Source organism: Rhyacophila brunnea, unplaced genomic scaffold (genome assembly GCF_057557595.1).
Source record: "Rhyacophila brunnea isolate RB1 unplaced genomic scaffold, BYU_Rbru_1.0 scaffold_2, whole genome shotgun sequence".
NCBI lineage: Eukaryota > Metazoa > Arthropoda > Insecta > Trichoptera > Rhyacophilidae > Rhyacophila > Rhyacophila brunnea.
The window spans coordinates 57,302,620-57,327,777 of record NW_028232859.1 but is presented as its reverse complement, the minus strand read 5'-3'; the positions used below and the strand labels follow the sequence as shown (position 1 = coordinate 57,327,777).

General features: G+C 32.6%; 1 protein-coding gene across 1 annotated transcript; it reads left to right on the top strand.

Moving 5' to 3' along the window:
• The first annotated feature begins 2,091 nt into the window (after positions 1-2,091).
• LOC147072581 (myrosinase 1-like) lies at positions 2,092-24,529 on the top strand. Its single transcript, XM_085947573.1, has 7 exons — positions 2,092-2,198; positions 9,318-9,421; positions 12,032-12,607; positions 14,188-14,282; positions 16,146-16,451; positions 21,079-21,320; positions 24,090-24,529. Exons 1-7 carry the CDS (start codon positions 2,152-2,154, stop codon positions 24,205-24,207), a joined length of 1,488 nt encoding a protein of 495 aa, XP_085803699.1. The 5' UTR covers positions 2,092-2,151; the 3' UTR covers positions 24,208-24,529.
• The last annotated feature ends 629 nt before the right edge of the window (positions 24,530-25,158 follow it).

Here is a 25,158-nt window from a genome sequence, read left to right as displayed (position 1 = left end):
ATGATTTTTTCTGACCACAATTACAACCGTTTTCCAAAATGTTTGGAAAATATTACATTAAATGCATAATAGCGCCTGTACACATGCATGGAATTACTGTTGGCAATTGTGCTTATTTTAAACTGTCATGACAATAACTGTTTACACGTAAAAGTGCTGACTGTCTCTCCAATCTCATTCTTCAAGAGTAAGCGAGACGCGATGTTGTCATTTTATACTACTATTTTGACAGGACGTATTGAAAATCAGTTAATATCAAATGGGTAGTTAGTTTTTTTACCGGTAGGTTCGCCAATATCGTTCTACTGCGCAGGCGCAGATCTTACTTGCACGGGAAAAATCATCAGAATTTGGAATCTTCCAATCTTGTTTGATTTATGCACGCAATCTTGCCAACTGCAGGATAATGCATGTTTCCCATACATTTTCTTTCTGTGCACAGTAAATTGATGCACGTGTAAACGGGGTATAATGCTCGCGTTGACAAAAGAATAATTATTTAAAACAGTGCTATATGGATATATAGCAAAATTTTATAACAAAGTGGTTTATAATAATCGTTTTTACGGCGTAAACATATTTTGCGTGATCATTAAATATTTTTTCCTATGATGAGAAAAGAAAGATATTAATATCTTTCATAAAAAGTCCATAGTTTTTCAGACTAAGGCAGGTTAAGGGTAATGGGAATACAAATTTATTTTCAAATTAACGTTTTAAACGTATTTATTTTAATCTATGATTATGTATCTTATAAGACACGTCTTCGTGAGATGGTACAAGCAGGGCTTTTCTAAATTACACGTTTTTTATTGCTTTAAATTAGGGGTTCTTAGCCGCGTGCCTGCGGAGCCATTTTCGTGCGCCCCCGGCAAAGTATTAAATAACGAAAAAAAATACTTATTGAAATTGCAACAAAATAACCATATTTTTGAGATTTGAGATTTAAAAAAAAATCATTTCAAAAGGTCAAACATTTGAACAATTAGATAAACATCATTGGCAGATGGACTTGGCTTTTTACTGATATTTGTGAACAATTTAAATATTGAACTTTAGGGAAAAAATAAAGATATAGCAGAAATGATAGTTCTATAAATGCCTTCAAAGCTAAAATACTTTTATGGATAAGTAAATATTTTTTCGAAAAAATTCTCTAGTACATTTTCCAAGGATGAAAAAAAGTGATTGGTGAAAATATTTTTGACGTAAAATTATTTATTACTCATTTTAAGATGCTTTTAGAGCAATTTGAAAATAGATTCTAGCAATTTTCCATTATCGAACAGATGGCTATATTTTTTAAAATCCTTACAATAATTCCAATACAGACATTACTAAAATTGCTAATTCCATAGCGGAAACTCTTCAAGAAGACACATCAAAAATTGTAGAAGAAACTTTAGATAAGATTCAAAATGACATTATCTTAAAATCTAACGATTTTAAGATAATGTTTTGATGAATTTTTAGAAATAAAATGTGCGCCCGCTACCGCAAAAAGAATTCCATAGATAAGGCGGTTATCTACAATAATTGTTAATGTTAACACATCTTACTTGATTCCAAATGCATCCCATTATAATCAAGTAGGTAAGACGTGTTAACTGTGTTAATCAACGACATTTGACAGCAACGCGGCCATGGGTGATCGTATTAAAAAATATCAAGCCGGGATAATAACGGGAGTTTTTTTTTATTGATTTTGGAGTTGATATGTTATAATAGCCATGTTGATCTATGATGTTATGTATGTTATGATATTATGATTGTAGAGCCGGTTTAAAAATATCTTTAAATAATACAAACAATAAAAAATATATTTAAAAATAAAACATTATGAATGAAAAAAATCATTAGAATGTATTTAATAGGTTTTTTTGAGCTTCATTCGTTGTTGACTATGGGCCCAGCGGAAGAAAGTATTAAAATGATAAAACGTTTTTTGCCACTGTAAAATAATAATTTTATTAAAAAAAAATAATAAAATATCAAATAAATTCTATATCGGATATGAAGCTCAATCTGTAAATGTAATCAAGAAAAATACTGTCATATTTTTATATGAGATAGATATCATTATAACTCCGAAGGCTATATAAGTCACTGACTACGCTTTCATAGAGGCAGTGTTGTGGATTAAATTAAACGATGTCTGTATTGAAGTTTGCTGTATTGGCCTTTGTGTTAATTGTCAGGTATCTATGTGTTCAATTAAATACTTTAATTTAATAAATCTATTTATGAAAGTAAAATACAATATTATATTCATTACTATTTTTCACTATAATTTGCTGTTACCAAGTAGAGGTGTTTTAATATTGAAGAAAACGCTGGGTATTTAGTTTTTGAAACGATGTATATATTTTTAATAACAACACAGCTTTACTTAGATAAAATGTCAAAATCTTTCAAAAACGTGTTACGGTTAATACGTATGGGATTTCGAAAATGTAATTATTATATTCTTGGAGAAATTGAGTCAGTGTTATCAGTTAATGTTAGGTGATGCCCCGTAACTCAAATTCAAATAAACGCGACATATCGACGTGTTTTATCGTCTCTTCTTTCATGCTTGAAAATAATATTATTGATAACTATCGTCATAACATTATGTGTATAAAAACATTTATATTATTATATTATTAAGTATATTTAATACTGACATCTTATTTTATTGAATTGGTATTGCTTGACGATACAAAACGGTTTCGTTCGCACCTAGAAACTATGATAATGTAATATTATTAATTTATAAAACTCAGATATTATAATAAATTTATATTTTAAATATTTTATGTTTATAGAGTAATTATTTTAACTTCGGACGAGAATATATCATATTATATTGCGATAATACCTTGACCCATGACACCTGGCGGTGCATTAACTTTATTATAAACTGCAACATAAACATAAACTTGCACGTCTTGTGTTTATTTACAAGATAGGTAATATTTATTTTGTAAAATAAGATTCTTTTAGTGGCCGGCGTTGGTAACCTGTGTTTTTATTGTCAGCTCTAGCATTTTCATCAATATTGCATCTGGCATATGGTGTTAAATCCAGGCCTCGAAATGGACCGGAACACAGCTATGGTTCATAAAATATCCAAGATTATCGTTGCGTCTCGTGGAAAAAAATATTTGGTATTTCAAAACCGGTATTCAATTATTTATCGATACCGAAATACCGGTTTCAAACATCCAAAATACAGGTATTTTCGGTATTAAGAAAGCATATTACATCGACACGTATGTTTTTCAAAAATTTATTTAATGTTATTTTTTCAATACTTACTAGGTACTATAATATAATGTATTTTAAATTTAGTGTATAAGTTTTATATTGCCAAAACGCAAATATATTTACTGAAACCAACAAAAATTAAATAACATTAAATTTAAATTCCTCAAATATACATACAAATATTGATATATAACAACGATAAATACAACGTTGATAGTATATCCAATAAACGTTGAATTTTAGAAAGATTTTTCTATATCTGGACTTTCGTAAAAATTAGAAGTTCTAAAATATTATGATTTATACATATTTACAAACGCCAACATAATAAATGTAGGTAGGCACCTACTTCAGGTTGCTATAAAATTGTGTTTTAAATCGATTTTAATAGTTATATTAATTATTATTATGTATTTATTTGTTTCTATAATATGTTTTGTCGAATACAGGTATTGATACCTGTATTCAATAAGAAATACCGAAATATCGGTATTGATATATTCATACGGTAATACAATCTCTACATCTAAGCTAGGTAGGCATGAAATGAAAAAAAAACTGACACACTTATTTTTTATAAAATATTAATATAACAAAACATTAGGAAAATATGTTAAAATTATCGAGCACTGGTTAAATCTAGAATTTTTAATATAGAAACTAGCTTTGGGGTTTTCATAAAAAAAATGCTAGATGTTTATCCATAACATGGAACAGTACGAGCTTATTAAATTTGTCGTCAATGCTCCCGAGAAGGAAGTTCCAAAATTGTCTAGAAAACAAATGCAATACAATATCGACATTTTCGGACACAGCTAAAATACACTCACATAGTTTATTGATAGGACATATTAGATTTTTAATTGACGAGGTTTTAACAACACAGCTAAAAGATGTGTTACGTAAACAAACATGTTGTAAAAATATGATTAATCTAGCAAAATACATCGCAAATGGAGCAATGACAGGTTTAAATAAAATATGGAAAACTAGTACCGAATGAGCTAAAGATCATTAACTAGTCTTATTGCTATACGGTGTTGAGACTTGGATCGTAAAAGAAAAAAGAAGAGACATTTGCACAGTGGTCAGTGGCAGGGTTAGTGACGTAGATACCCGACGTATTGACTGATTTCAACGCCCTCTACGATAAAAATTTAACAATCGAATTTTAATATTCCAAACAAATTCATTCATTTGAACTATTTATTATTTTTATTTTGTATACATTATACAAACAAAGTTTAATCGTATTTAATTAAATTTATTCCCGTAAACAGGCCCCCTTTTCGCAAATCACAATACACACACATCAGTATAGGTACATAATATTAATGTAATATTTAGCTTAATAGTTTTCATGCATTTATATTAAAATAATAATATCAATATTACGTAAGTACGTGAATTATAATAATAAATGTAATTTTAATCAAAATCTTAAATATACTTATATAGGTACCTCATACATGACCCTCACATCCTGAAGCGGCCCTCCAGGCCAGTTTCTTTGGCGGGCCCCTTACCTATTGCTAGGATTAAAGATAGTGAGACGGTTTACAGTAGCGTTTTCCAAATGGTGTTCCAGGTAAAATTAAGGGTATTCAGTGTATGTTTAATGATTTTATGTATTTTTAATAAATCCACTTGAATCGACACACAATAATTAAAAATAGAATTACAAAACCATGTGTTTTAAAATTTAAAAACTTATAAGGCGACTTTTTTTTATTATCAGAGCAAATTTGTGAAGTGTGTTTATCTCACTTATCTGGTCGATTAGCCACGCTGAGCTCCCAAGCTAGAGCCCTGTCAGCCCCCCTAGTAGGGGCCATATACCTATGTATAAACTTCCACTAATGAAGCAGGATAAGATGTTAACAGGCAAAAAAAATCACGTCAGCGAAATTCACTATCAACGATGTATATTATATATACAATATTCGCAACTTTTGCCGTTATTTGATGTTCCTAAGCAATGCACCTACAAGGAGCATCACTGATTTTGAGATTGTTGACAATCGAACGTTTGTTCTGTGAAGTCTAAATCGATATTATTTATTAAAAAAAAACTACAAATTTGTGAGAAAAACGCATCTTATTTAGATTTTTATATAATTAATTTTATGTAGTTTGTACTATTTGGAAGCACCTTTTTAAAACTTATGACGAGTCGATTGCGTCATTTGCGTAATAGAAAATCACCGCTGCCTTTGAGATGCGATGAGGCGTATGATAAAAAAAATATATATCCAGAGACTTTTGCAATTCTTTGACTGTTTGTCAGTGAAAATATTGTGGCTCGGTGCGGAACCGTGAGGTCACAAACGCGATGGTCTAATCAGGTGCAAAACGCTACGGAACTCTAAAAACCTTCAGGTATGAAGATCGCTGGTGAGACATAGCTAGAACATTTAAATGGAGTCACGACCATCAACAGTTAGATAATCATAATTCAAACATCATCATAATACTTAATATTATGCATTAATCGTAACTAAATACAATGTGCAAGACCGTTTAGTGCGACAGGGATTTTTTTAAAATTAAAAAATACATACGCAAAAAATATTTATTAACAATAAAATTATATAAATTCTAGCTCCATGAATATGTTAAAGCTGCCGGAATCACTCTACATACTATGATAATAATTAATCATGACGTAGGTATATTATACAACAAGATTATTAAATCACACAAAATACGTTTAAGCGACTATTAAAAATAAAAAAATAAATGTTATCTAATAAAAAAACACTAATTTTGAATGACATCATAATATAATAATTAATATTATCTATGATGGTACTGCTAACCATTTAACATTTTTACTCGTAGATAGATACTATTAGGTAGGTATTATAACATGATAGTCATTGTAGACAATGGATGTAAAATATGATAATGCTATAAATACATCGCCATCATGTCACGTGAGCTCGTGTGCTATCAATAATAAAAAATGACAATCTAAAAAAAATGTGAGAATTACCTGTTATTTCTAGCTCCATTCTAAGCAATCCAAATAAAATATATGTGAGATAACGTGATTTAAAAATGTGTAAACCTGCAGAAAAAAAACGTAAGTACTAAGTAAAACGACTTTGCATACTTTTTGCCCGTGGCGGGAGCCAACTGTAAACTCACGCATGCTCACGTAACGTGATGGTAATATGTTTCAAGCATTACTAGGTAGCATTTAAGTAAGTAAATAAAATACATATCGTATAAATTATTTTATTAATATTATTACCCAAAATAAAATGACTTGTCCATTTATTATATCGAGAATAAGGTAATGTTGAAAATAGTAAAAAATGATTTAATGATGCGTTCCTTTTGTGGTGTCGAGGTGAATATTTAAAATAAAAAAGAAATGGAAAAAAGTTGCACACAGATTATACCTAGATGAAAAAAGTATTATTTATTACAATGATTTATCGGCAGACATATTATTATAACAGGCAATATTATATTACAGTATAACAGTATTAATGAGATGGGCTTGAATCGTAATTTAATAATAGTCGTATTGATTGAATGACGAAATGATTTCATGATTAGTATTTGAAGGGATAAATATAATATATTAGGTACTGTACAATAAAATAGCTTGACACAATAGAAAAATATTCTTGGCTAATAAATGTATTTACTGTTAGTTAAGATGTTAATTTTATAGGAAAAATACTACGAGTACCACAAAACCGTAGATTGTCTCGATACTGTGGCGTGTTGTAAAACAAATTGAAAACTATTTTTTAAACCATGTCCGATCCCATGTCAGGTCCCATGTAAGATCATATTATGTGCCTCCACTGTGTAGAGGTGTGTATTAATAGATTTTTAATTTTGACAAGAAATGTATGTTAGCCACTTGCTCAACCTATTAGGTCCATGCTATCATTCCAAACACACATTGAAAAACAATATGTCGTGTTGGCAGACCCAGGATTCGAACCTGAAACTTATAATCAGTAAAAATATGTTTCTATTTCAAGCAAAACTTTTTTGTTTAACAACTTTGGTGTGTCGTAAAATTATAATTACCTAGTTTAAAATTGAGTCGGTAATTCGGAAAGGTTAAAAAACACTGCATTGTACTTTGGCTTTTCTCATTGTATAAATTATTCATGAGTAACGAGGATAACCAAGTAATTATTTTTTGATTATATTAATATATCGGGTATCGGCGTAAATCGCTCGGCTATCATGGAAATTGACAATAACAAAACATAAATCACCGGTTGTCTCTTAAATTTAGTACACCATGCTTCCAAATCATCAACAACAACCCAACCCAAGCCATAATATATTATATTATATTTCCTATTTTTCTATTTCGTCATTTACGCTCCGGGAAATGTACCTTTGGCTTATATAAGGTATACCTAGAAACTCGAAATGCGGTACACACTTAATAACGCGGAGACAATACCTAGAGGCAATCTTAGTTGTAATGACGTGATGACTAGTCGCACATAGAACATCGTTTTGACTGGGATATGGTAATAAATCAAATCCAACGGCCCTGTTGCAACTCTCTTGCCGAGACAATGACTTCGTTTGGCTAGCCGAAACGAATGAAAAAGCAGCTTCTGTACATGAGCCGATGCAACATATTGCAATTCTACCAGCGCCCATATCGACTGACATTTTTGTTACATGCAATACGTAGATGTTTTTTAAACCAAAAAATATCTTAAAGATGCTATGTGTGGTAGTATTTTAAGTTACATTTATTATGTTTTGTGAACGTCAACAAAATTACATCGACAAATTCGACGTGACGAGTTTCTATGTGCGACTGGCCTTAGGTTGGTTAATATTATTTTGTTAGGAATAAAAATATATTTAGTACCTAACTATGAGTTTATTTTCGAAGGATTTTTTTCTCCTTAACTGGGAAATATATTATTTACGTTCATTCAAAATTGCAAGTGTGTATCAAGCTGAGATTAATTGTCGACCCTGGGTCTAACTAAATAAACGTTTTTGTTATTTTTTATTAAAATAATTAGATTTTACCGTTAACATTATTGGGTTATAAGTATGTATACTATGTCATATTAATGCTAAACCGTTATACATTTATCAAGAATACGTCACATGAATGCATTTATAATACGAGTTTTTCTTATATTAATTATTATACAATAGTTATGCGTGAACATAAAGAATTCTTATTAAAACACAAATATAATAATTTAATTATCATGTTTGATGCCGTTTTATAATTCCTGTATAAAATAGATATTAATTAAGTATTTTCAAATTAAACTTTTTTTTTATTCCATGAATAATAAACAAGATGTAAGAATGTAGCATGTTATTGAACATACATAATTTGATTATTATTAGAAACATAAATATAATAAAAATATATTATAACTTACTAAGCATTATTTCAACCAGGGCTTCCATCCGGAACTGAAACGAAAACCGAAAAAACCGTTATTTTTGTCTTAATAAAAACCGGAACTGAATAGAAAAAACGATTTTTTAATACATGGTATATGTTGAAAAACACGCGTTAACATGATCTCACTCCCTACTTCAGTTGTCGTGACGCATCTTGATATAATTCTCATAATTTATAATATGTTATTTTAAAAATGTATTGTTACGGTCGTGCAATGCAGCATAACCATTCGTTTCAGAGCGTGGTCCCGGGATATCATATAAGTACCACAAAATGTTGTAATGGTAGAAAATACATTTTTAATATGTACAGTCACTCGGAGCTGAACCTAAAACCAAAAACCGAAAAAACCGTTATTTTTTCGGAACGAAAACAGGAACCGAATCGATACTTATATATTTTTTTACTTGAACCGGAATGAAAACCGAAACGAAAAAAATAACGGTTCGAAGTCATGATTTTTATCTGCGTTTATCGATTCCGGGCAATGTGCTTTACATTAGCCATGCAACAGGTCCAATATTTGAAAAAATATTCAAAAGTTATGCGTTCAATATTCCGTTGTATATAATAAATTTCCATTAAAGAACCATTGTAGAAAAAAAACCACCAACTACCAACGAATGCTTTATATATTTTGCAGTGTGCAGGCACAGGGAAATGAAACATTAAGGAAGTTTCCACCAAACTTCAAGTTTGGAGTGGCCACTGCTTCTTACCAAATCGAAGGGGCATGGGATGCTGATGGTAAATATATCCACGTATTACAAGAGTGTACATTAATTTATAATATTCCTCTTTATACTTTATACGTTATGTAGGTAAGTACTGTAAATGGCTGTGCATAAAAGAAATCACCATTGTCCTAGTCTATTTTTCGTTAAATTCATACAATATGTCTCATATACTCCTGCACTGTTGTCATCCACAATGATCATACTTATACTTACAACTATATTTAGGCAATTTTATGCTTTCCACTTTAAAAGTAACCATATATACTTATTGTTATTAATAAGCTAACGTTTTCCTTTCTACCGTTTTTAATAGTATTAATTAAAACAAAACAAAACACAAAAATATTATATTAAAGTATTCATTCCATATTGTTCAATAATAATAAGGACCGATTTCGTTAGCTTTGGTCATCTGATCAATTGATAGAATATCTTTTCACCAAGAATTATTGATAGTTAACAATATTAATGAGATTTTTGAATAGCTTGCAAAATATGTAGTTGAAGTATGGGATTAAATCTGACATAAAACGATACCGTAAGCAACTTAAAATTTCATATAAAAGAGTTAGATTAACACATTTGTGAAGCTATTCGGTACACAAGGCGGCTATCGGCGGCTATCGATGGTAGTTTGTCATATTTATGTATTGAGGTGATTAATTGTTACAATAAGTTAACCGTCTCTAAACTGTTAAAAAGTACTATGTTTGAACTGCCCCTCTCTTGGTTGTGGTAACTTTTAGAAAGAGATAGACAGTTTAGAGTGTTTAGACCAATGATACTCAACCTTTTTTTTCTTCGGGCCAAATACATATATTTGTAAAGTAACGCGGGCCGAATCACTACTGGTGTGACGGAAAAAATCATGGGGCCCTTTTTACAAAACATTTTTGAGATTTTAAAAATTATGCGTGTTTTTTTAATTAATCGTGTGTTAGCAACACTATTATACCAAATCTGATGTGGACCATCATGACAATCCTCTTCGGGTGTCACAGTCTGTGCGTCAAAGTCGAAACGAATCTCAAGATATACGAAATTCCTGATAATAAATGTGTTTCGGGCCGCACATAAAAGCTTAAAGGGCCGCATGCGGCCAGCGGGCTGCAGGTTGAGTATCGCTGGTTTAGACGGTTAACTTATTGTAACAATACATTGTAATACTTCAATCATGGCCTCCACATCCTGAAGCAGGCCACCAGGCCAGGATCTATGGCGGACCCCCTACCTATCGCTAAGGTTAAAGGCAGTGTGATTTTCTGGTAACCTCCTTTTGTGGTAACTAAGTAACATGCAACCCTTCGCCATATTGGATAAAAAGCCATTTTGTAAGTCAGAAAACACACTTAAAATAAGTAATTATAAAATAAAATTCTACATGTAAATTATCATTTAATTATATAAATCATCATATCACATCACACAGCCACATATTTAAAAATGTCATTATTGTTTTTACTATTAGAGAAAAATTATGGTGTTTTTTTCACTTAACTGGTCGACCCGCCATGCCGGGCGCCCAGGATAGAGCCCTGTCAGCCCCCCTTTGTAGGGGCCATGACCTCAATACATAAATATGATAAACAACCGTTGATAGCCGGCTTGATTTGGTTGGAACCAACATGCTGACTTGCTGTTAGTTTTATCATATTAATAACAATTATTAATACAGTAATAATACGATATTAAGCGATCATACAATTTTCCTGTTGTGAATCAATTAGTTCTTCTTCAAACTATGTTTTTTTGCATATTTTTGTCAAGAAATAGTTGAGAAACACATACACATAGAATGTAATGTTATTCTTTAGCTCACAACTCGTTATAAAATTGACACTTGGGCTGGGCTATGACCCATTTAGTTCTATGGTAAATCCTGGTTTGACACAGCATGTACCGTAATGGTTAACTATAGAAAAGTATATCATACTGTAATAGTGTTGGATTCAATAACGGATACCAAATCGGTCACCAGTGATTTAATAATAAAAGTCGCCAAATTATGGGACCGAAGATAATTAAATCTTTCGGTTTCGGCAATGTAAACAATAACATGGAGTGTATACTTGCATGTTGCTTCTATATATTGTATCATTGATAAACTGCCGAGATATGAATTTTAAAAATTATGAAATTTTATTTCATTGGGGGATGAGTGGTTTTAATATTTTATAGATTTTTGTACATATAAGTCGGCTCTCACGTCTAAACTCGCCCCGTGTGCCGCACAGCCATAAATCAAACCTTACAAGAACGGCGCTCAAGTGTTGCTTGTGAAGACCGCGCACATCTACCTAGCGACAGTCAGGCGTAGCCTTCAAAACCTATAGATATTTGAATGCGGTGATCGACGTGCCGGTACAGGAATGACCAATTCGCAGGTGTTTGTATGCGACCTGGCATCTTTGACTCGGAGCCCGAGAAGCATGCAACTTGTCGATTGCAACAGCAGATGTTTTTTTTCAAACGAAATAGTCGCAATATACCAATCTGCGGAGCTCCATTTGGCAACGTGTGTTTTGTGAATAACGATGACGTCATATCGACGTATTCCACACTTTGAAGGCGGACGAGTTTTGATGTGAGAGCCGACTAACATGTAATATTTCATTTTCAGATAAAGGTGAAAGCATTTGGGATTGGATATCCCACAACCGACAAGATCTTATCTCAGACAATAGCACCGGAGACGTGACTTGTGACTCATACAGGCTTTACAAGCGAGATATTGAAATGCTTAAAGAATTAGGAGTGGACCAGTACCGATTTTCAATTTCCTGGACGAGGATTCTCCCCAGTGGATTTGACAACAAAGTTAGCATCGCGGGAGTCACCTACTACAATAATTTAATAAACGAACTTTTAGCCAACAACATCACACCGTTCGTGACTATTTACCACTGGGACTTACCACAGTCACTGCAATTTCTTGGAGGATGGACAAACCCTATGGTAGTTGATTGGTTTGCTGCTTACTCTCGTGTTCTTTTTGAGACTTTTGGAGATAGAGTTATCGATTGGCTGACGTTTAACGAGCCCAAGGAAATTTGTTTGTCAGGTTATGGTGGTGTGGATAAAGCTCCGGCGTTAAACTTACCAGGAATTGCTGAATACCAGTGCGCACATAATTTGCTGAAAGCCCATGCCAAAGTATACCATATGTATGATAAAGAATTCCGGCCACAACAGAAAGGTACAAATTATGTACTTAATTAATTATTTTTATCTTCTGTTTTTACTTTTTTAGTGTTGTAGCCAATTAGTCTGCGACATTAATATAAAAAGGCACTTACTTATAAAACACATCAAATAAAACTTATACGTGGATTATCAATTTAATCACCATAAACATTTTTTTAAATTTATTTATATTTGCACGTGAATTAGCAGTCACCACATTTTCTTTAATCTTGCAATTTTTTCATGTGGGGCTCAGAATAAAGCTTTTGTTTAATTCTGAAATATTGAGATATTTACATTGACAGCTGTTTTGAGCTATGGACCCTCAGAATACGAGAAGAATAAATGAACTAGTAGAACGCCACGATTTTAGGAGCCTCAATTTTGCAATTTGTTCGCAATGCAAACAGGAAATTTCATTGTTTTACAGTCATCGACTAACACAGTGTTCGCTTCGATATTTTTAAAACTAAGTATGTGAGTGTAGACGAAATTTTTAAAATCATTTAGTTTGATAATCGGTATTTTACAACGTTTTTATTAGGTCGTATTATTGTTTGTCCGGTGGTTGTTTATCCAGTACAAATCTTGCAATAGATTTTTAACTAACTACCCGACTAGTCAGACATTTGAAACTTTTAGAATATATCAGAACACGATGCCAATGCATTCTTTTAATACTTTTAGCCATCTTTAAATAGAATTGAATCTATTTTCAGTAAATTCCGTTTTGTATGAAAAGTTATTTTGGAAGAAATCCGTAAAAATCAAAACACTATTGTTGGTTGCTAGGGGTCTGGGGTCCTAACAACAAAATTATTAATATATACGTGCGTTACTATGGAAATCAATATGAAATGTCAGAATGACATTTCAGTATTCTATATTTATTCAGTATTTCTATCAAGTACAATTTTTTTTGATCGTTTAAGCTAGTCAAGTTTATATGATTCAACAGAAAATTTAAAAACGTTGTATACAAAAAGTTCTTTTTATCTTGTAATTATTTTTCTATGATCAACACTGTATAAAAAAATATTTCCTATATAATATCTGTAAATATCATTTCCTGAAAAGAAATATTATATCTATCGTTCATGATGAAAACATCTATAAATAATAAAATACTACACCTACATTGGCCGCGCGGCTTAAGCGTCAGCCTGTAGTGTCGTGGGTCCCAGGATCGAATCCTAGGTCTGACAAGTACCTAGACATATTGTTTTTCAATTTGTGGATGAGTCGGAGTATGAACCTAATAGGTTGAGCAAGTGGCTGACATCCATTTCTCGTAAAAACAAAATCTGTTAATACAAACCTCCACTCCGTGGAGGCCCATATGATCCTATTAGGATCGGACACGGTCGAAGAAAAAGTTTCAAATAAAATTGTAGATATCATATTTTTACGTCCATACAATGTTATGTCGAACAATCCGTGTAAGGAAAGCGGCATCGATATTATTTGTGTTCGCGAAGTGACAAGCTATGTTGTGGGTACTATATTTATACCGATGCCGTCGGGCATTGTATTTTATACATATTTCAAATGTTCCTATTACAGGTAGGTATATTATGTTATTATTATTTGCAGGTAGAATATCATTGACTATTAGCGCCAATTGGGAGGAGCATGAAAATGATGTAGCAGAAAATGTTGCGGCCGCTGAAAGAATTCGTCAGTTCCAGGTGAGTAGTTTAATCAGGGGAAGAGAACCTTAGAGAAGACTGATGGGCCACATTAAAAATTTTGTTTTAATATTAGTACCACAAGTATTATATAAGATAAGGAGTGTATTGCATAATATGTTATGTATTATTATAGTATATAGTCGAGACGAAAATTTCTGCTTTCTTAAATGCTTGTTCGCAATATAATATAAGCGCTTCAAAACGCGATAACTAATAAATCCCTATTTTTTTGGTGAGCATCGAAAAATTGTTAGATATTTTACAATGAACATTTTACAAAAAACATCGATTTTTATAAAAATATAAATGTGTATAATTTGAATTCCTTTTTATTTATATCAAATCAAGCTTCAATATTGGGACCATACCTAAAATAAAATTTGATATAAATAAAAAGCATTGCAAGTTATACACATTTATATTTTTATAAAAATCGATGTTTTTTTTAAAATAAATATAAAATATAGATGAATTAATCAAAAATCTATACGGTGAAAAATTTTAAACTTTATAAACTAAATTTTAATAATAAATATGACCATAAATTTAATGTAATAATAACGTTATTTTGACATAAATGTGTACCAAATACACATATTTTTTACAATGTAAGTTTATCTTTGACTCAAAAAAAATCTTTTTAATGTTTTCAGATAGATTAACAGTTGAAATTGTAAATTATCAAAAAAATGTCTCAAATTGCAAGCTTCGTATTTTTCCGCTAGGTGCCTCTGCTGTTATAAGAATCCCCCTTAATGTTTCATTATGGTGTATTGTATCAGTATCGGAAAGGAAATTATGTATAGATAACAAAGTACCGAGATATCGGTAAAAAAATATTGATATTTTTTGTCGGCTTACGTTTGGGTGTGGAACATCAGACAACGTTAATGATTGAGCTCACTATGCCAAGTGTGCTTTAAATGTTATGTTTACATGACTACTGTCCAATGAGAACATTTCGGGCACAAGCCAAAGGCGCTGTCGTCGACTAAATGGGAGGAACAGGGAACTCTTTATTAATCTGTTCTGCGTGAAGGAGCTTGTTAGTATATAATGGAAGTGCGGTTAAAAATGGGAGGAGCTTGTTAGTTCACAGTTTTAAGACGTAGCCAAGAAGTTCTTGTTGGACAGTAAGTTAATAGTATCCATGTGACAGAGTGGCACAGAGAGGTAAAATTAAAATGGTATTTTGGCCCTAAAAATGAACATTTAAACTGGTTGCCGATCTTACATTCAAATAATTATAAATATATAGATACGCCACGAAATGTATTAATAGTATAATACATGATAATTATGCTATTTTCGTTATTACATTACTATACTTATTCTAGGTACCATACGTATCTATACATACATTTCATCAGGTTCTGAATTATACTTACCAGTAAACGGGGCTGCTAGAATACCATTCTTCCTTCCAATACATGCCTAAATCATTAATATTTTTGAGTCATCCCTATCGGAGGTGAATCACTCTCAGAGCGATATTTTTCGTTTCCTGCCCGGAACAGTTAAGTGGAATTACAGTAATGATTTTGACAATGATTTGTACCTATTAGTGCTGCTCCATCAAACTGTTGTGGTAAAATAAGATAATACCCCGTTTACACGTGCATGGATTTACTGCTGATAGTACGTATTATCGCGGCCATAACAAAAAAAGTACGTGTAAACACGTATTATCGTGCAAATTGCAAGATTGCATGTATAGATTAAATGATGCTGCAATTAAATCCACATTATTACTATATACGCGCCATTAAGCAAAGATCGTCTTGATGGTGGCTAACCTCCAAAAAAGTATGATAAGGAAAGAATAAGAACGCCTCATCATACATTTATTGTATTTAATAGGTAGGATGGTACTGCCATCCAATATTTTCAAACGAAGGAGACTACCCCGCAGTGATGAAGGAGACAGTCGCACTGAGGAGCAAAGAGCAAGGCTACAGTTCTTCGCGTCTGCCAGCGTTCACACAAGAAGAAGTAGAGTACATTCGGGGAACATATGATTTCTTCGGTTTGAACCACTACACCACTTGGATGGCCAGGGAACCGAAATCTGTTCCGAATAATCCAATTCCATCATTTGCTGATGATCATAGAGTGGAGCAGTTTCCTAAAGACGAGTGGGATACTGCAGCTTCATGGTGGTTAAAGGTAAGATCACATTTATTATATTATAATATATATTATAATATTCATTATGTTATAGATATTGGAAATAATATTAGAATTGAGGCGTCTAATTACAAAAAAGCGACAAGTCCACAATTCAATATTTTCGGGAAATAATGTTTTTATGTTTCAAGATTCAATTATTTGTTTTAACGTGAGATTATTTTTTCGGCTGTATTCTATGTCGAAATTAGAACCAAATGGCAATTTTTTTCAGCCGATAAACTCTTAAATGTAATAACTATAGGCAAAATAAAATTGGACGTAGCGCTACTTGTATCTCACTTTTTAATTTATTCCGCTTAAGGCACATATTTCCGTGGCACTGTCATGAGTTTACCAGATGCTACGGCATGGGAGACGCCCTTTTTAATATTGAACGTTCCCTTATTGGTTGACTTAAACACGCGCGAAATCAACCAAGCTTTAAATATTATGATAAACGGACTTGGCGCTTTTTGTAATAAATCGAGACGTAAAATATTTTTTTTCGTAGAGTGATGTCGCGTTTTGGAATTTATAGATCAATACATATTGTGTAAAAATATTCTCGATTTTGACCGATTTTGACCAAATTTAATGTGGACTTATCGCTTTTTGGAATTAAACGCCCCAATTAGATACACCATCTAACTATAACAGAAAGGTCGTAATAATTACGCAGCATTTAATGGATCTCAAAGGATTTCATAAAATTAATAGCGTTAGAATAAAATAATTCATATTATGATCATTCAGTAATATTCAGTTGCGGCCAAAATGGAACTGCAGATGGTAACAGCTCGCGATTTCGACAGGGTTAATAATAAGGTTACATGTAAATTGTACGTTAAACATTTCACCGAGGCACAGTTCGTCGTGAGCTTTCTTATCGGAAAGAGATGACCGTATACTATACGGTCTTCAATTTTATTAGATTAAATATGAACATCAATTCAATTTTCATAGCTGATTTTGGCAAAATTCATGAATTCAAGAATGAAAATCTAACCAAACCTAACAAATAATCCAGTATAAAATCGGCTATATTCAAAAAAACCAAACCTAACCTAACCTAACCTTACATAAAAATAATTCAGTATATCGGCTATTTTCTATTTTTTTTTGGCTTCCTGTAAAGTATAAACCGTCAAGAAGGTATTTCGCGGAACCCAAGGTTTTCGCGAGGTAAAATAATTAAGTTTTTTGTATTTTAAAATAAATCTACCTGAATATTATTGAGTTGGCGGCACTCATCCTATTATGAAGCACTGTTCGCGACACTTCTTCGTGGTTACTAAGTAACATGCAACCCTTCGCCATATTGGATAAATAGCCATTTTTATAAGTCAGGAAACACATCTAATATATAAAAAATAATATTTGTTTGTGTGTTTGTTTGTTTGTTTGTTCGTATTGAATGCACTGCCATACCGTTCATCCGATTGCGATAAAACTTTGTTAACTTATTGCTTGCACTTTCGTGAAGAGTATAGGCTATATCTTATATATAAAAATGAATGTCTGTCTGTCTGTATGCCTGTTTGTCTGTCTGTCTTTCTGTCTGTCCCGTATGCATTCCTATACCATTCATCGGATTACGATGAAATTTCGGTAAGTGGTTGTATGTACACCCGCAAAGGTTTCTGAATTAGAAAAATTATCATCTTCTTCTTCTTCATCATTCTATTTTCTTTTATTCGTATGGTTCCTATACCATTCATCCGATTGCAACGAAACTTTCGTCAGTTATTGTACACACACACACAAAGGTTTCTAAATTAGAAAAACCATCTTCTTTTACTTCTTCTTCATTATATCTTCTTTTATTCGTATGATTCCTGTACCATTCATCCGATTGCGATGAAACCTTCGTCAGTTGTTGTGGTAACGCCCGCAAAGGTTTCTCAATAAGTACCTACAACTATCTTCTTCTTCTTCTTCATCATTCTATCTTCTTTTATTTGTATGGTCCCTATACCATTCATCCGATTGCGATGAAACTTTCGTTAGTGGTTGTGCCAACACCTGCAAAGGTTTCTGAATTAGTACAACCATCTTCTTTTTCTTCTTCATTATATCTTATGGTTCCTATACCATTCATCCGATTGCGATGAAACCTTCGTCAGTTGTTGTGGTAACATTTGCAAAGGTTTCTGAATAAGTACAACCATATTCTTCTTCTTCTTCATTATATCTTATGGTTCCTATACTTTATACATTATTCTTTATACTTTATACATTATTCGTATGGTTCCTATACCATTCATCCGATTGCGATGAAACCTTCGTCAGTTGTTGTGGTAACACCCGCAAAGGTTTCTGAATTAATACAGCCATCTTCTTCTTTTATTTTATATTCTTCCATTCATCCGATTGCAATAAAACATTCGTCAATAATTGTGCCAAAACCTGCAAAGGTTTCTGAATTAGAATAACCATCTCTTTCTTCTTCTATTCGCAATGAAACTTTGGTGAGTTGTTGTGCGCATGCCCACGAAGATTTCTGGATTAGAAAATCATCTACTTCTTCTATTCGTATGCGTTCCTATAACATTCAACCGATTGCGATGAAACTTTTGTGAGTTGTTGTGCGTACACCTGCGAAGGTTTCTAAATTAGTATTATATAAAATACAACGTTTATTGTTTGTTTTTTCCATGGTTTGCATACTTTGGATTTGATTTTAATTTAGTGGTCTTTTGTTTGACCTATACTCCTATTAGAATTATTTTCATATTGCCATATTGTATAACACAGATATTTTTAATATTTAAAAAAATTACCTCTTATTATTTTTTAAATATCTAAGATAAATATAACCACGAAGCGACCCTGTGCGAAGCCGGGTACTTCAGCTAGTTAAGAATAATATTTAAAAATAAAATTATATACTTATGTGAATTATAATGTAATGTTACCAATCATAATATCACACTAAATTGCATTGCAAGCGGCCTGTTTTTATTATTAGAGCTAATTTGTGAGTGTGTTTATGGCGGCACACACGCTGGCATTTTTGAGGCGTGTGTGAGCTTTACACACTTAGCTTAGCACACTTTACAAGTGTCTTGTAAAGTGTGGTTTGAATTTGAGGATATGCAAAAGGTTATATTTTTACGTATTAAAAACTCGTTATAATAATTAGTATACCTGTTCCAAAACGAAATGGAAAATGCAATATCATATTTTGTATGCCAGCTGTCAAATTCACAATCGTGGAAAAAATATTATTTAAAAAATACAGCCCATTGAAGAAAATTAAATAGTAGATAAATGGAAACAATAGCGCACATTTGGACAGTCATATACAGTAATATGCGACAATGGTTTCGAGTTTATTTAGATTAACGTGAAAAATTTTTAACAACTCACAATTGGGGATTCCAATCCTGAGATCCCAAATCCCGAGATCCCGGGATCCTGAAATATTTTCGATACCTATGAATCCCGGGATTGGTAAACATAATCCCGAAACTTTCAAAAACGAAAATATAACAAAAAAATACTTTTAATAACATTAACTACATTAGAAATAAACTGAGTTTGAATGAAGTTTGATTTATTACCCATGTGTTGTTAATTCATTTTTAACATACATATAAAAATGAGAAAGATTGGAAAAAAGCAATGCTTCGCATTTTATATTTATTATATTTGTTGACTGTCTAATTAGATTTATGAAGCGGAAGGGCCATAAACCACGATTTACTTTACTATCTTTAATCTCGCTAACCCATTCACTAAGTCTTTACTATCAGAAACAGCAATCTCATACTGAACACAATATTGATTCTATGAAATTTTATAAATGAAAATCATTTAGATTTTTAAATAGTTTTACATAAATTAAAAATTCCACATAATCCACGATTCTGGTAACACCCGTGATATGAATTTGAGAAATAGAATAAATAAATCAAGAATAATTTAGTTAAACGTTTCTATCAGAAAATGCTATTCTGAAGACCCACTGGTCACAGGGGGAATCACCGGATAGTAAATAACCATTTTTTGCTGCCTTACGCAATCGTAACGATATCAGAAAACACTAAAAAAACTAACACTACATGCTTTGGTATTACTTCGGGCACATTATTCAGAATAATGTTTTCATTACTTAAATATATTCTTTTTTATTTTGATTGATCTTGTATTTGTTTTCTTTTAATAAATAAATAAAACTGTTTTACTCTCACATTCTTATTTATATTACAATATTATTTACTCCATTAAACCTATGTATTTTCAAGATTGAACGTAGGTACACAATATTCACAATAAATGCCTTAAATATGCTAATATGCTGTATAAATTTAATTATACTAGATTATTTTTTACTGATTTTATAAATGTTTTTTGTATATAAAAATTCAAAATTAACTTTCGAAAAAATGCCAATCCCAGGATCGTCAAATTGTAATCCCGAAATCCCGGGATCGAACATTTGGCTCGGGATTGGATTCCCTAACCACAATGACCGCAACACAGCACTAGTGGATTTCATATATACATTTTTAGCTCCCTCCTGCCTCCTCTCTATTATTGTTTATCTGGAGATCTTCATTATCGATACAGTTAGAGAAAAATATGAGAATACTCCATATTACAGATTTTTCTTTCTTTCTAGGTGGTACCGTGGGGATTCACAAAGCTTTTGAATTGGATCAAGGTCAACTATAATAACCCTGAAGTGATTATTTTCGAAAACGGATACTCATCGAGAGATGGAAGTCTAAATGACCAAGTCCGTGTCAAATACTACCGCGACTACCTCAATGCGCTGTTGGATGCCGTCGACGATGGTTGTAACATCAGCGGATACATCGCTTGGACTCTCATGGACAACTTGGAATGGCTACAGGGATACACGTGAGTTATTAACACGACGGCAATAATAATTATTTATAAAATCGTGAAGTCGCTATCATTGATAATATGGTTTCCAGTTAGTCAGCTTGTCCTATTTTTACGTTTTTATTAGCTCGTATTCTTATTTTTCCGGTGGTTGTTTGTCCAGTACAAATCTTGTAATCGATTTTTAACTAACTTCTCGACTAGCTAGACATTTGAAACTTTTTGAATATATCAGAATACGATGCCAATGCATTATTTTAATACTTCTAGTCATCTTTAAGAAGCATTGAATTCATTTTCAGTTAATTCTGTTTTGTATTTTAAATTTATTTCAGAAAAATCTGTAAAAAGTAGAAGACTAGTAGAAAAGTAGTAACTACGAGCGTTACTATCGAAATCAAAATGAAATGTCAAAATGACATTTCATATCAAGTACAAGTTTGAGCATAATAATTCAACAGAAAATTTAGAAACGTTGTATATAAAAAGTTCTTTTTATCTTGTAATTGTTATTATTTTATGTTATTTGATTGCACATTTAAATGTAGGTATAGCAATTATTGAACTCTGTTAATTTCTTCCAATACATTCTCAGGCTTAAAACACTGCCGACGTGTCTCATCCATATTGTGTCTTGCAGTGGCGAAGGGTGGAGGTAGGCTGTTAAGACCTGCGATAAATAATCCACATTAAACCTTATCAGTCATACGTCTTTTCGGTGAAATAATACTACAAGAATTTATAGATGGTGTTGGTTAGTTTTTAAAATTCTATTACACACTGACAACACCAAGCCATAGTCAACAAATACTCGTCTATCTATCATCATCATCAGGGGCGCGACAACCCGGTGTGGGTCCTGGCCTCCTCCAACAGCTACCTCCACCTGTCCCTATCCAGTGTGGCCGCTTTCCAATTCGGTACCCCCAGAATACGGCAGTCACTGGCAGCTCCATCCAACCAGCGAATCTTTGGCCTCCCTCTTCTTCTACGTCCTATTGGATTGCTGGACATCACTCTCTTTGCCGGTTCATTGTCATTCATACGGTGCACATGACCTAGCCATCGCAGTCTCCCAATCTTAATTGATTGAACTGCGCTGCAATCTTCGTACAGCCGGTAGAGCTCAGCATTATATTATCTTCTCCTTCAATTGGTGCCGTCCCTGATCGGTCCATATATACGGCGGAGAATTTTTCTTTCAAAGATGTTCAAGGCTCGTTCATTTCGCATAGTTAATGTCCAGGTTTCCGATGCGTAGGTGAGAACTGGCTTTACAAATGTTTTGTAAAGAGTGCTTTTAGTTTGGAGAGATAGTATGCGGGACTTAAAATGTCTTAACAGGCCAAAGTAGCATTTATTCGCAGACATGATTCTCTTGTTGATTTCTTCTGTAATATCATTATGTCGAGTTACAAGAGATCCAAGGTATATGAAACTGTCGACCGTATCAAACTTGTATGCACCAATTTCTATCTATGGTGCGGTGCGCATTCTCGTGGTGCTCGTCTATCTATAACAACAACTATACTTAACTGGACATACCTACAATGTTTTTGCACTAAACCATAGAAATACTCGTATATATATATAACAAATCTAAAATTATGCAATTAAATTATACATAATCTTTGAATATTTTATAGATAGAATAATATTTTTTATCTATTATACTAGTAGTTTGATTTAGGCATGGCGTAATGAATTAAAAAGAATGAACCAACAATATGTGTAATCATATGTGTTCATAATCCAACGTAAACAAATAAATATGAATGAAAAAGTGTGCACAATTTTGTCGTATCGCCCAAAATATACCAAAAATAATTATGCTTTAGTTTCGGCAGGGTTTAATTGAATTTAAATGAAACTAACCAATACCATCTGTAAATCGTAGTCTTTGTTGAATAAAAACAAAAACCTCTGACTAATAAAGATTAATGTGCACTATTTATGGCGGATCTTAATAGCCTAACTCCACCTTTCGCTACTGGTGTCTTGTTTTGTAATACACTCGATCACGACCGGATGAAGAACGGGTGGTTTTTTTTTTATTTATTTAATAACTCTCAATGTGGTGTCGAATACATAGCAGAGAAAGTGGGGTGCCTCCACCAACGTTAGGCATACGCATGCGTTTTTCCCTAATGCTTCCCTAATGACGATTGAAGATGACCGCACTGACTCCCGAACTCTATACCAGTCAATTTTTAACTGGACTTGCTGGTTTCGTTGGCAAGCTCTATGAGTTTGCACTTGTTATCCGACCAACATATCAATGTGATAGTGAGTACAGGATGCAAACACCTTTCTCTGGGAATGCTCTTAAATATGTATAGAAAGAGAAGAGCTGTTCATGCCAGTCCAACCAGATAGTCCGACCTAGTCGCCACAAAGACAAATTTTATTGCTGTTTGCGGCGTCATACTCCAAACGCGAAGATCTCTTCACCCAGTCAAGTCATTGGTTATTTTTATATTCGCGTTTGATTGATATTGTATTATTCATTTTTGTCTGTTAGTTCTTTGTGATACTCTCTTCCATGGGTACTGATAACTACTTAAAGTCATGTAAATTTAGTAAAAATATACTTGAATCCATTGCGAACTCAGTCTTGGCTAACGAGACATTCATAGGCATTAAAATGCTTCACACTAAACGTAGGGTCTCATGATCTGCCTGCTTAAAAACAGGTGCGTTACGGGGTAGGTTGGTTTCGAGAGGCCACACCAGAATATATCAAACAGCATAATAATTTACTAATAAATCATTTTCTTTTTTCAGTGAACGTTTTGGATTGTATTCCGTCGACTTCAACGACCCTGATAGGAAAAGGACTCCAAAAGAATCAGCTTTCTACTACGCATCGATCGTTAAAACGAAAGAAATTGCGAGAGATTAATATGAGGTAATTTCATTAGATGTCAATTTTATTACTGTCATCTGGAGCTACTTCGAGATCTGGGTCATTTGGTTTTCACTGTTTCGTATTTACGTGCGATTCGTCGATACTGTGTAGATTCACAGTTTTTTACTTTAAATATTCGTCAACAATTTGCTCAACCCATTGTCATACCGGAGGAATTTATTATAAATACATGTTATGAGTTTTGCTAACTTACTGAAAAATAGTATGTAACAATGCTTCGTTCTGATGTTTCACGTGAGAATTTAAAATCATTGACAAGTGTGACTATGAAAATAAAAGTGGATTCTTCGCTGATGTGTCTCTATTTGTTCTAGATCGTGACTTCTTTTCAGCGAAATATGTATATCTCTCCTGTGATGTCTGCCATTCTCATAGTTATGTGTATTGAGAGGCCCACAGTGTTCACTTGGTATCGAGTAGCAGACCTCCCTCTTCTGTGTCAAATGACTGAGCAGAGTGGAGGTTTAATAAACTTTACGAGGAATACTTGTTAGTAATTCAACCAATATATTATATTTTGCCAACGGCTTCTGCAATGGCCGCTTTACTATCTGAATCACCATGGGAAATATTTTCGCTGACGACGAATTTCAAATAATTTTTCCCCTTCTTGTTGTGTGATTCTATAACTCGTTTCTTTCGTTTCGGGATTCTCGTTTCTTGGGATTATTTTTATTCCACAATATTCGAGATTATTTTTTCTGGAGAAAGCAAAAAAAATTCTCGAAAAAAAAATTGGATTTTGTAATCGAATTTGAACGGACATATGTTTTTTGAAGGAGAATTAAAAAAAAGATCCCGACTGGATGATGAATTTTTTTGATATTTTGGGTGAATAAAAAACACTTTGAGAAAGATAAAATGAAAGTGAGAAAACCGCCCAAACGGAAAAAAACTGCTTAATACATTAAACAGAGAATTAAC